Source organism: Raphanus sativus, chromosome 6 (genome assembly GCF_000801105.2).
Source record: "Raphanus sativus cultivar WK10039 chromosome 6, ASM80110v3, whole genome shotgun sequence".
Lineage (NCBI taxonomy): Eukaryota > Viridiplantae > Streptophyta > Magnoliopsida > Brassicales > Brassicaceae > Raphanus > Raphanus sativus.
In genome coordinates this window covers 8,162,161-8,175,585 of record NC_079516.1, presented here as the reverse complement: position 1 = coordinate 8,175,585, position 13,425 = coordinate 8,162,161, and the positions used below count along the sequence as shown (strand labels likewise).

Here is a 13,425-nt window from a genome sequence, read left to right as displayed (position 1 = left end):
TATACACATATATATTGTGTTGTTATCTGAAATTATTTTTTAATAATAAATTTAAAACTAAAATAAACAGAAAATACACAATTAAAGATTAATCAAAAAAAATTATATAAACTAACTCCAAAATAAAACGAATTTAAATGATTAATAATAATAATAATAATAATAATAATAGTAATAATAATAATAATAATAATAATAATAATAATAATAATAATAATAATAATAATAATAATAAGAATTATCTGAAACCTAATATATATTTTAAAAAATAAAATATGATATATACACATATATATTGTGTTGTTATCTGAAATTATTTTTTAATAAATAAATTTAAAACTAAAATAAACAGAAAACACATAACTAAAGATTAATCAATTTTTTTATCAATTTTATATAATTGAAAAGAGAACATTTAGTTTATAATACTATATTCAAAGCAATTTTCTTTCTCTCACGTTAAAAGTTATAACGTTTAAAATCTTCATTATCCTTAATACATAATTAGATTAGATTTGTTAATATAGAATTACTCACAAATTTTAAATGAATTTCATTAATTTGATTTTTAAATATATATTAATCTGAAACCTAATATATATTTTAAAAATAAAATATGATATATACACATATATATTGTGTTGTTATCTGAAATTATTTTTTAATAATAAATTTAAAACTAAAATAAACAGAAAATACATAACTAAAGATTAATCAAAAAAATTATATAAATTAACTCCAAAATAAAAACGAATTTAAATGATTAAATAATAATAATAATAATACTAATAATAATAAATAATAATAATAATAATAAGAATTATCTGAAACCTAATATATATTTTAAAAAATAAAATATGATATATACACATAAATATTGTGTTGTTATCTGAAATTATTTTTAATAATAAATTTAAAACTAAAATAAACAGAAAACACATAACTAAAGATTAATCAAATTTTTTTTATCAATTTTATATAATTGAAAAGAGAACATTTAGTTTATACTACTATATTCAAAGCAATTTTCTTTCTCTCACGTTAAAAGTTATAGCGTTTAAAATCTTCATTATCCTTAATACATAATTAGATTAGATTTGTTAATATAGAATTACTCACAAATTTTAAATGAATTTCATTAATTTGATTCTCATCATTATCTACAAAACTATATATTATGTGATCCAATAATATTTTACATCAAAATATTTTTAAAATAAATATAAATCCATGTATATAGTTTTATGAATATATGAATATTTTCAAAAATTTTACATAATAAATATTTTTTATTAAAATAAACTTTATTGTATATAAAATTAATATTTAATTAATTATTAAATATAGCAAAGGCATGAAAATAATTTATTATAATGATTCTCGAATTGATAATATATTTATTTAGTAATTTGTAAAACTATTAAGCCCGCAACTGCGGGCAAAACACCTAGTTAAATATAACATTTCATTCAAAAAAGCAAGTTATTTAATTGTTCGATAATATTTTTCCTTCAAAGTAGAAAATATAGAATTCTAGCTAATTCCCAAACATTCAGAGTTTTACTTTACTTTTGGCATATATGAATCTCAAGTTTGTCCAATTTAGCTAGAAGTAGAACTATGATCATATAACTGAAAAAATTATTTACTAACTGAAAAAGGCCGAAAGAAATTGGTAATAAAAGGGGCCGTTGCCAAAACAAAGAAGAGGCCGATTGCCAGAAAAAAAGAAGAGGCCGTTTCAAAAATTCGGAAAAAATAATAATTTATTGTATCGGGCCTGGAATGAATTTGCTTAAAGAATGTCCAATTGTCAAAGGGCAATGATTTGGGCTTTAACTCTGAATTATTTGGAAAATATGGTCAATAAATGAATTAACGTTCGCCGGTAGATATTTTCAAACAAGCTTTAATCATCGATAAAAGTTGTTAGTCTCTCTAATCGTACCCGTCACCTTTTAGAAAACAGTGATGAAAACAAAAACAGAATCCGGACTTTAAAAAAAACATTCAAAACTCAACGGAATTCCGACTCATCTCTTTCTCCATCGTCTCAAGCCTAGAGCGAAAGTGCTTTCTGCTCTCAAGTAAGTGATCTCTCCCTCTCTCTCTCTCTCTCTCTACTATATCCTGAAATTAAATCTTCTTTGTTTTGATTTCGTGTATCTGAAATTTTGAATAAATTTTTGTTTGATTTTTTTTTCCTTCGATTCTCGGATAATAGATCGGAAGTGCAGCTCGTTTAGCAGAGCTTACAGTTGTTTCTAGATTGTTGACTCAATCATTGCTTTATTCAGAATGGATTTCACTGGAAGACGGGAACTCGTGGACCCCCAGGTTACCTTTGACTTCCACACATTATTACTTCACTAACAAAATCTGGCTTTTCTCAAAAAGGTTAGTTTATGTGTTACAGCAAAAAACTAGCTCATATGCTATCAAAGATAATAAAAAAATCGCAGAGGAATTCAATGTTGCTGTCTAAAGAATCACATTTTCCAGGGGTGGAATGTTCATATCAGATCCATAGAAGCTAACAGGTGGGCATGTTCTAGGTCACGCGGTGACCATCAGGCTCAGTTTCAGGAAGGAGAGCAACGTGTCTGTTTGACGCGCCAATGCATGACTCCTTTTCTCCTTAACAAAAGAATCACATTTTCCAGATTACACCAGGAGGCGTTGCAGATGCCAAGGACTAGAGCCAGCCTAGAGGAGAGCTCTTTATGTCTTATTACACGTATTATGACTGTTTTTACCGTTTATTTCTTTTACGCTTTTACCAGCATAGCATGACTTTTCCTGGGAAGTTCTTATACTATTAATCTTGACCGTCATATGTATGGACTGAAGCAGAAGTTTATTATTAGCTACTTATTACCCAATACATGCTGCAAAGCAATAATAGAGAGCCAGTAAGTCCTAAGAATTGCTCTAGTGAGAGATAATCATGAAAAAAAGAAGTGAAACGATGCAATCAAAGATCTGTGAAACACACCAGAGCGTCCAACAAAAGAGGAGTTTCAGTGAAAACAACTCACAGCTAAAATCATATTTAGCCTCTCAGATTTGTTGAGACCAGTTATGAACGCTACCGACTCTAGGCATTACGTGGTGGTGTCGTACTTCCCAAAACACCGAAACAGAGTAGCCTAGTTTTGACTATGAGAATTCTTGATAACAAGACCGCTCATATGGAAATGGTTTTACTTTAAAATGATCTTATCTTCACCCAGACGGGTAAATTAAATAGCTTGTTCTGTAAAGCGAAAACGGGTTGTGGCGAGCGCTAATGCAATAAACAAGTTAATGATGATCAAATGAATCAGAATGTAAGCATATCAAGTTCTCCTTTGTTAAAACATAAATAAACCTTTCGATGTTAAGGTCTTAATTAACTAACAATTTCAAAAGATGGTGTGTTACCAATTCAGAACATTAAAAAAAAAAGGAGACAAAACGATGTCGGGGGGTTTCAACTATGTTCAAACTCTGTTGTACGCAACAGACTTGCTGAAGAGCTTACGGATGTAGAGAATCTGAAGACCACTTGCTGCTGCTAGGAAAATGTACTCTCCTACTGTGTAGAATATCACTCGCTTTCTCGTGCTCTCATTAGCTGCACCAAAGAGAAATGTTAGAACAGTAAAGACTCCATACTTTTTTTTAGTTATTCAACGCCCCTAAAGGCTTGTATCTTTTAGGGTTCAAACAAGAGCATTCAAAGTCTATAGACTCTATAAATTGAGAAACATGATTCTTCTTAAAAACTCACTATGACGGTGACGGGTATCACGTGCTTTAAGATACTTCTGCTCAGCAACAACAGATTCCAAAGACTCTCTCAGCTCAGCTATCTTAACATTCACCGGGTCCAAGTGTTCTAAAGGAAAAACAGAAGAACATAGCAATAAGGACCAGAAGCTAACACACACAAGCAAATCAAATGCTTAAATATAAATTGGAACCAAACCGTCTTTGGCTAAGTCATGCTCATTAGGGATATGACCAACGTGAATGTAGAAGGAGACAGTCTCAGGAGCAGAGTAAGGGTTGTGGAAACAAAACTTGTACATCCCACTTCTCGGTGCCTTGAACTCAAACTTATCTCCTGATGTCCCCTTCAACGTCTGTACAATGTTCCCAGCTGGTGACGTCACCTATCCAAAAATCAATCAATCAAAATTAAATTACACAACATTGATTCCGATCAATCAAGAAAACCTCAGATAAGATCAGAAGAATGTCTATCTCACCGAGAAATCAATACCGGTATGATCCGGTCCCCAGAAGACATCATGGTCCACGACGACGAAGTTTCCAGAGACGGTGTCTCCTTCGTAGAGGACGTACTCTTGGACGCATTCATCTTCCTCGACCGTAACGGAGAGCGAGGAGATTTGATTGATTGAATTCAATAGTATCAGACCGACCAATACAAAGACATTGATCTTTGAGATCCTCGTCGCTTGTCTGCTCTCCATCTTCTTCTTCTTCCTTTCGTAGATCTTAACAAAACCGGAAAACAAGACCGACCAATATAAAAGAAGACAAGAAGGATGATTTATTAATTGCGCTTGGATGAGTAAACCGGAAAACTAGAACCGGTTTAGGAAGAAACGTGTGAGATTGTGGAGCTGGTCAACGGGTTTGCTTCTGGTCTAAAGGCATTTAAGCCACTTTAAATCAAATAAATTATAATGTTGACCAAAAAAAACAGAAATCAAAATTTTGATGTTAAAAGTGAGAAAAAAATTATTTTCGTAATTACATTTAATTTTTTGTTTCGTTTTTGATAAAAGAAAGTACATTTCAGATTAAATGAAACATTTTCGTTAGATAAAAAGATATTTTCTTTTTCAGATTGATTGCCTTTGATTGTGTTAACATATAAAATGATGACTGGCAACTTGTATGAATGAATAAAAATAGGGATATCACATATAACTATCGAATACAAAATACCAAATGTGACTATTTGCTAATTTGAAGAGATTCTATAAACAATAGAAAAATGTACGGGGAAAGGAGTTGTTTTAAGTAGAATGAACTGGGCCGAATGAGTCCTTTACGGCCCATTACAACTGTTAGTAAAAGCTTGAGTTAACATATATGGTTTACCTGTAAGGCTGTAACCACTCAACATTACAACCAGACGTCCAATTACAAGTGTTTGTTGATTTACATCAGGTAACATGCAAACAAATTTTTTTGTTCACAATTCTTTTTTTTTGTCACGAAGTTCACAGTTCATTTTTTTTTTTTTTTTTTTGACAACAATAAACTACTCTATCGTGATTCCACCGGTTCAGAAAGCCAAACCGGAGGGATCGAGTCGACATATAACATAGCTGATGGTGAAATCTTTGCCCCATGAGCAAGCTTGTCCGCCATTATGTTTTGCGCCCTTGGGATATGTCGGATCTTGAAATTAGGGAAGAAAGTCTTACTTCTGCGAAATTCCTCCATATGCGTAGTAAATGCTGGCCATTCTTCGGGTGAGGACACCATCTTCACCAATTGAGAACAATCCGTCGCAAAAACCACATCTGAGAACTGCAGGGTCTTCATGCACTCCATTGCCCAAATCAGCGCTTCACATTCTGCGTGTAAAGGAGATAGGCTACGTCGGAGATTCATTGCCCCCATCATCTTGTCCTCTGAGTCTGTCGTTCGGCAATACCACCCCTGTCCCGTAAATACATCTTGTTCCTTCCAAGATCCATCGATATAACATACCCTGGTTGATCCCAAAGTTTGCCAATCGGTAGGTGACTGAACATTTCCATGAGTGTCCTGTATCAATAATTGTGCCTCTGTCCATAGTGTTTCCTCGAGATCCGCTATCCGCAGAATCTCCTGGGGGTTCCCATTCCTATTTGTGTAGATTTTACTATTCCTATTTTTCCAAATATACCACATAATCCAAGGGAAATAGTTTGAGTCCACTTCTTTCGGTAGCCGCCAAAATAAGTAATCTAAACTTGTAAAAACTGATGTTGAGGGAAAAACTCCCGGTGGAGACGGGATCCTTGATAAGGCCCATGTTTGTAGAGCTGGTGGACATTCGAAAAGAACATGATGCACCGTTTCTTCCTCAGCTCCACAAATATTACATCTCAGATCACAATCAATTCCTCGTGTCTTTAAATTTTTGAACACCGGTAAAGTTCCGGATAATATTTGCCAAATAAAGTGCCGCAATTTTGGAGAGCACTTTAATTTCCAGGAGAAAGCCAATAATGGTTTTATATTTGGGCCGAAAGGTGTTGGCCTTGCCTCTCTATCTGGATATATGGTTTCCGTTCGAAATCCCGATTTGACCGAATATTTCCCAGATTCTGTAAACGCCCATCCATATGTATCAGGCCGTTGGTTTCGGCTAAGTGCCATACCTCTAATGATCTTTACATCGTCCGGATGTATATATGCATTGAGCAGATTTACATTCCAAGACTTGTCTAGTGGATTGATGAGATCCTCCACCTTTAAAGATGGATTTAAAAATTGAACAGAGTTTTTTTGTTGTGCTGATCTCGGGCGAGGAGCTGGGATCCAGGGATCGTTCCAAACAGAAATCGATTGTCCGGTTCCAACTCTTTTGATTAGCCCTTTTTTAACCAGAGATCTAGCTGAACAGATACTTCTCCACCCATAAGAGGAAGAATAAGATCTGTGTTCATCCAATGGATGAGAGTTACGGAAATACCTTCCTTTAAACACCCTTGAAAATAAACAGTCTGGCTTATCTATCAGTCGCCATAGTTGTTTTGCCAATAAAGCCGTATTGAAATTTTGAAGATCTCTGAAGCTCAACCCACCTTCTTCTTTATGTGTGCACATTTTATCCCATGAAAACCAATGAATACCTTTTTTGTTACCGCTCCCCCCCCACCAGAAATGTGCTGTGGTGCTCGTTATTTTTTTCGTAACCCCCTTCGGAAGTCTAAAACATGACATAACATGTGTTTGCATAGCCGAGGAGACTGATTTAATTAAAACCTCTTTACCACCTCGTGTGAGAAACCGAACTGTCCAACTATTAACCTTCTTATTTACATTTTCATTTAAAAAACCAAAGATCTGAATTTTTGACCCTCCTAGGCTCTCGGGAATGCCCAGATAATTCCCCATACCACCTAAAGTGGTAATACCTAATAAGTCATGAATAACCACTCTATCCTCTGCTGGAACCTTATGGCCAAACTGGATCGATGATTTCACAAAATTAATTTGTTGACCTGATGCCCTCTCATAATCCTTAAGTAACTTAAGAATTACTCCGCACTCCTGCGCTGTCGCTTTACAAAAGAAAAGGCTGTCGTCCGCAAAAAGTAAATGAGAAATTGCCGGGCTAGCCCGGGCTACCTTTAAACCCGTTAACCTCTTTCCCCTCTCCTCCTTTTTAATGTTTGCAATAAGCGCTTCAGTACATAAAATAAAAAGGTACGGTGATAAAGGGTCCCCTTGTCGTAACCCTCGTTCTGGGATTATATGCCCTTTAGGCTGTCCATTTAGTAAGACCTTGTAACTAACTGAGGAAATACATTGCATCATCAGCGCAACCCAGACTTCCGAGAACCCCATTTTTAATAGAATCCGTTGGAGGAAACTCCATTCAACTCGATCATATGCCTTACTCATATCCGTCTTGATTCCTAGAAATTTTCCCTGACATGACTTATTAGTTCGCAGCCCATGAAACATTTCCTGTGCAATGAGAATATTATCTGATATCAACCTCCCAGAGACAAAAGCCGATTGTGTTTCCGAAATCAAATTTGGTAGTATTACTTTGAGCCGCTGGCATAACACCTTAGATATGATCTTATACCCTACGTTACACAAACTGATGGGTCTAAGTTCTGTCATTCTATTCGGTCTCGCTGTCTTTGGAATTAGACAAATATTTGTCAAATTCAATCTACCATCAAAAACCCCAGTTCGCAAAAACTCGTTAACCATACAAACCACATCACCCTTAATTACTGACCAGGATTGTTGATAGAACAATGCTGTCATTCCATCTGGTCCCGGCGCTTTCTCCGGGTGCATCATAAAAAGTGCTGCCCGTACTTCTTCCTCAGTAGCCTTAGCTATCAGTCTATTGTTCTGGTCCTCCGTAACCGAAGTCGGTACTTCCTCCAGAAAACTTTCAATACCTGATGGAGAGGAGGTGCGAAATAAATCATTGAAATAGTTTACAGCCACTCTCTCAATGCCCTCTTCTGAATTGACCCACGTTCCATCCTCCTTATGTAAACCAATTATCCTATTTTGGACTCGTCTTTGTTTTGTCAAGGCATGGTAAAACTCTGTATTCCTATCCCCGCAGGTGCGCCATTTGACTCTACTTTTTTGTTCCCAATATTCCTCCTCGTCTCTATAAGCTTCTTTTAACTTACGAGAAACCTCCAATACCTCTTCATTTGTCTTTGTGAAATCATTTTGAATTTCCTCAAGTGCCTTCTGGAGAGTATTTATTTTCTCCTTCCCATATGGAGGATTGTTCTTTCGCCATACTGAAATCTCATGTCTACACCAGTGAACTCTATCCACAATGCCGACCTTATCATTTACCCTTCTCGATTGCCAACCCCGCGATATTGATTCCATAAGCCCATCTTCTCCTATCCATCTCTTGTCAAACCGGAAGGAACCTCGAAACTTGATGACTTTATCCTCAATCGAAGCCACAATCGGTCTATGGTCCGATCCAAACATGCCCAGATACTCTACTTGGGAATATGGAAACATGTTATGCCAGTCGTTATTTCCAAGAGCTCGGTCCAACCGGCACTTAACATTATGTCCCTTCCTCCTTCCACTCCATGATAAAGTATTCCCAAAACTTGGAAATTCCATTAAACCACAGTTATCTATCATGTTATTAAAATCCAAAAACGTATCTGCGTGTCGTAGAGTACCCCCTTCCTTCTCGTGATTGCCTCTGATCTCATTTAGATCTCCAATAATAAACCATGGGTCAATTCGTGAAATACCAATCCTCGTCAATCTTTCCCAGACTGGTTGCCTTATATTCTGATTGGGCTCCCCATAAACAAAGGATAAGAATATTCTCTTTCCTTTATGTTCCGTTTCTACATCAATGATCCGGTTACTAGATGATATAATATTCACTTTATAACTAGAATCATAAAATAATGCTAAACCACCACTCCTACCTTGAGGATCCACTGTATGAAGATGAGTAAAACCAAAATGAAACTGAAAGGATTGAACAAAATCAAAATTTTGTTTTGTTTCCGACAAAAACATAAACACTGGTTTATGTTTATAATATATTTCCCGCAAATAGCTAATAGTCCAGTGACTCCCGAGACCTTGACAGTTCCAACTTAATATCTTCATTAATTATAAACCTATCAATCACCTACAAAGGAGAGACACACCACTGTAACCATATGTCCTCCATTCCAAAATGGCCATAGCAGAGCTTGTTCTTTCAAGGGAGCTTTATCACGTACACAGAGCCGTAATGAAGATTTAACATTCATATGTAGTTCGTGTAGTCTTCGTGGGCCATAAAGAGCATCCCGAAACCATAAGTAAAAAAGCCCAATGACTTTTCTCACATCTCTGCAAAAACTAATTCCCAATCCGCCAATTCTTATAATTGAATCAGAATATAAACCATTAAAGCCCACTACTTGGCAATGACAGAGCAACATACGAGTATAACCAGTAGAGATATCCCTCTTCTGGTATCTGTTGTTCCTACTACCATCACAAAAAAACTAAAAGTGACTTTGTTCAAGCGCCAAACCCAACGGTTCAGGTCCTGTTTAAATAGTGCTAACCATATAAAATAAGCAACATAATCCCCTCCATACGACCGAAATCCCGGTGCAGTATGTCCAATTTCACCCATGTTACCACCATGGATCCTCAATGTGAAGTCAACAATATTATTTCCAACTTCTCTCATCCCATGATCACACCAAATAAGCTTCTGAAACTGGATTAATGAGGCCAGCCAGGATACCAAATTTAATAAAACCATCCTAGCACCATTACTATACCACTGTAGCTCCATTACCCAAATGTGAATCAGGTCTCGTGTCTCCCTCTTATCCATACAGAAACCATTTAAAACTCTCAGATTAAAATGTTCCAAAACCATAAAAACAATGTACAGAAAGCTAAGCAGTTCCTCCAAAAAATATTTAACAATGGTACACTGAGCGACATATATCAGAACACGATAATTCCTGTTAACACCTTTATCACACTGATACCAACTCAATAAAGTTTTATTAAATTCCTGTGACCACTCAGTAGTCAGCAAAACAAAGACAGACCCCTGCCTCATCCAAACACTACCAGAAAGAAAAATAAAAGAGCAAGTACTGCCCTCAACACCAGACTTAAAGCTAATAGATTTCATATGGGAATCCAACATTATTGAAACAATTTAAAAAACACAGAAACCAGTAAGGCAACCACCTTACGCAGCCGTATGCTTCGGCTTTATGGGAGCCTTCTTTGTTTTCTCTCCCTGCTTTGCTGCTGCCAGCGCCAAGAGCTTCTTGCGAGGTGAGACAAATCCTGGCACACCACGTTTTTTGGACGGTCCTCCTGCCGCAGATGTTTCTGGCTTACTTCCTTTCTTCTTCATTGCCTTCTCATCAGCCACGTTCCCCTCCATCTGCTCTTCCATTTCTATCTGGACAGGAACCTGATCAGTCTGTTTAACCTCTTCTTGAATCTCAACTGTCGCCTCCCCCTCCTCCTCAGGAAAATCCATAATTTCTCCTTGTTCCCAATCCTCTAATTCCTCACCATCCTCCAGCAATAACTCCGTATCTGACAGAATCACACCTTCCACCATCAAATTTGCCTCATCCAGAGCCTGTGAGTGTAACATCTGTTCATCCACTTCCTTTGCCTCCGCGTCAATCTCCCCTGGTTCCGTCAGAACCATTGCCTCCACCACACCCTTCTCAACCTGCTCGAGAAACACCATCGAGCCAACTGGTTCCGTATCCTCAGTAAACAGAGCCTTACGTGCTTTAGAGCCAGATCCCATCTCAGTCGTGGCGACCACCGGAGGAGCCCCCATGTCAGAGCCATGTCTCGCCCCTTTAAAGGCATCAGACATTAGCTTCGTTGGATTTTTGGAGAGAGTCTCACCTTCACCATTATTCATAACTTGACCTCTAGGCTGTGGACCCAACTTCCTGTTCCCATAACCTGAGTGTTTTCCATTGAAAGAGGACCCCTCACCATAACCTTTTGAAAACTTTTCCTTGTAGGGGTGATAAGCATCTTCCTTCCGATAAGGCCCTTGCTTCTGACGAGCAATACCTTTACCTTTATCTCTCCTATCTCCTTGTGTTTTCGAGCCATGAACAACCGCAGCCTTAAAACTTGTAACATTGGCTCCACCCTCCCCTGGTCCTTCTTCACCCGCTCCCCCAGTAACATTGACAGGTTCCTCCTTCTTCAGGCTGGGGCATCGAGCCTGCTCGTGCGTGAGCATAGAGCACTCTCTGCAAAAGCCAAAAAGCTTTTCATACCGCAGGGCCACCGTGATCTCCACACCTTGCTCAAAATCAATCTCCATCGAGAACACCAGTGGTTTGAAACCATCCACCTCTACACGTACCCTTCCTCCAACGAGGTCCACTGGACCCTGGACCACACCAATAGCCTCTCCCACGCTTTGAAGAGTCTCAGCCGCACGAAACTGCAGCGGAATGTCAAGAACTCGGACCCAGAAAATGATCTTTGATGGGTAATTGGGCTCCAGCACAGGCCTCCATCTCACCAAGGAGATCATCCAATAATCGAAATGGAATGGTTCCATCTTGAGCACCTCCGTGATATCTTCCTCCAGATCAAAGGCAAACTGGAATCTTCCAAGCCCGAGATCAACACCAGCTACCCGTCCCTCCACATTCCAGATTCGTGGGAGCATGAACAACAAGATCTTCATATCTTGTTTGTGAGGGTTCATGCACCTTCCAATCAGAGTTTTGGAATAACTCGCAATGAGCTCCGTATTGTCAAACCTTGGAACCGTAATCCTCAACTTTGGCTTTGCCACCTCAACATTCTTTCCTCCCGACCTCACAACCCATTGACCTTGAGACATGATGAAAACAGCAAGAATAGAAAACACTTTTAGTAATGATAAGCAAAGTTCACTTGATATCAGACTCGTAGTCACAGCTGCCTTTATATATAATGATCCTACTCCACCTATAGAGTTTTCCTCCAACTTAAACCAAAAGATCCTAAACTCAGCATTAATAACCACAATATCTTCAGAATTTCTAGTTATGGATATCAAAACCTCAAAGAGCACAACAACACCGCCATTCAATCTTTGATTGCTCCTTTTTTCAGCCAAAGAATCGAAACTAAATGTGAATATATGTAATAAATCTTTATGAAAATCAAAACTTTCCATCAGCCCCTTAGCATAAGATCCTAATCTCTCACATGAATCAAATATAGGTGATATGACATACCCAATCAGATATCGGAGTCGAAATCTAAAGTTCCCATATTTGAGCCAACGAAATCCCTTGCCAGTATCACCGCTCTCTTGTTGATCCCTTTTCAATCTTCCAATCAATCTCTGGATACACCTAGCTGTATCGGTATCCCCCATACTTAGACTTTCCTTCTTGGCAACACCATTGCTGATTCCTCCAATCCCCAAATCAATGGTTGGAAAAACCGCCGATCCCTCAACCCAATCGCATCGAGGAAACCCCTCTTCCAATCGAACCCTATACCAACCGAAATCCTCAAGATTTGACCGAGATCTCATCACGATTTCAAAATCGCCTTCTTCGTCGCCGTCGCCATACGTTTTTCTTTTCTTTTTTTGACCTTGCCACTAAGAAATGTTCACAGTTCATTAAAGATAGAAAAAGAATGATTTCAGACCCAGCTTCCATTTTATCTTATTTTTCCTTTTATATCGGGTGATCAGTCAATTTAACATTTCTCAAAAGAATTTATTGGACCAAGATGAGTCAGCTTGATGTACGGCATGTTAATTGTTATATCGATAGTTTTTTTTATTCTATAATAAAGTCTCCTTACTAGTCTACAATGGACCTAAAATCGTATGTAAACATTTGATAGATTTCTCATGAGTTTATTTTATTGGTTAAGACTTAAGACTAACCAGATTATAAGGTTTAGAAAAACTTTATAATATCTCTGTATATTAACATAATGGAGAGAAATTTTAAGACCTACAGCAAAATATTTACTTATCTCCTTACGTTAATATAAGAAAAAATTAGACACTTTTTGACTCATTAATTTCATCCAAAGCCACATTCCACTTGAGAGGCACATTTCTAGTGTTGTTTGTCCATTTTATTCTTCTCTCAACTCAAAAATTACTCTCTCTCTTTTTCTTTTGGATCAAAACTTTCTCACTTT

General features: G+C 37.2%; 2 protein-coding genes and 1 long non-coding RNA gene across 4 annotated transcripts; 1 reads left to right on the top strand and 2 right to left on the bottom strand.

Moving 5' to 3' along the window:
* The first annotated feature begins 1,913 nt into the window (after positions 1-1,913).
* On the top strand, positions 1,914-2,834 carry LOC108810070 (uncharacterized). 2 transcript variants are annotated; one of them, XR_001942959.2, is made up of 3 exons: positions 1,914-2,087; positions 2,225-2,337; positions 2,417-2,834. It is a non-coding gene; the product is annotated as an uncharacterized LOC108810070 (long non-coding RNA). The 2 variants fall into 2 exon arrangements; XR_001942958.2 differs by having other exon boundaries at positions 2,225-2,397; positions 2,503-2,834.
* A 496-nt stretch (positions 2,835-3,330) lies between these two features.
* LOC108807142 (transmembrane emp24 domain-containing protein p24beta3) lies at positions 3,331-4,571 on the bottom strand. Its single transcript, XM_018579394.2, has 4 exons — positions 4,254-4,571; positions 3,971-4,157; positions 3,773-3,880; positions 3,331-3,616 (listed from the first exon to the last, which is right to left on the bottom strand). The coding sequence occupies exons 1-4, from the start codon at positions 4,479-4,481 to the stop codon at positions 3,483-3,485; spliced, it is 657 nt and encodes a 218-aa protein (XP_018434896.1). The 5' UTR covers positions 4,482-4,571; the 3' UTR covers positions 3,331-3,482.
* Positions 4,572-9,746: 5,175 nt separating this feature from the next.
* LOC130496302 (uncharacterized) lies at positions 9,747-12,685 on the bottom strand. The gene is made up of 2 exons (XM_056988279.1): positions 12,495-12,685; positions 9,747-12,105 (listed from the first exon to the last, which is right to left on the bottom strand). Exon 2 carries the CDS (start codon positions 11,975-11,977, stop codon positions 10,466-10,468), a length of 1,512 nt encoding a protein of 503 aa, XP_056844259.1. The 5' UTR covers positions 11,978-12,105; positions 12,495-12,685; the 3' UTR covers positions 9,747-10,465.
* Positions 12,686-13,425: the final 740 nt, after the last annotated feature.

Bases quoted from the DNA above. Each gene is read 5' to 3' on its own strand.
- LOC108807142 (XM_018579394.2), bottom strand. From the start codon at position 4,481: ATGGAGAGCAGACAAGCGACGAGGATCTCAAAGATCAATGTCTTTGTA. The intron at 4,158-4,253 runs GTGAGATAGACA...ATTTTTGGATAG, and splicing joins ATACCGGTATTGATTTCTCG to GTGACGTCACCAGCTGGGAA. The intron at 3,881-3,970 runs GTTTGGTTCCAA...TTTTTCCTTTAG, and splicing joins GCATGACTTAGCCAAAGACG to AACACTTGGACCCGGTGAAT.
- LOC130496302 (XM_056988279.1), bottom strand. From the start codon at position 11,977: ATGAACCCTCACAAACAAGATATGAAGATCTTGTTGTTCATGCTCCCA.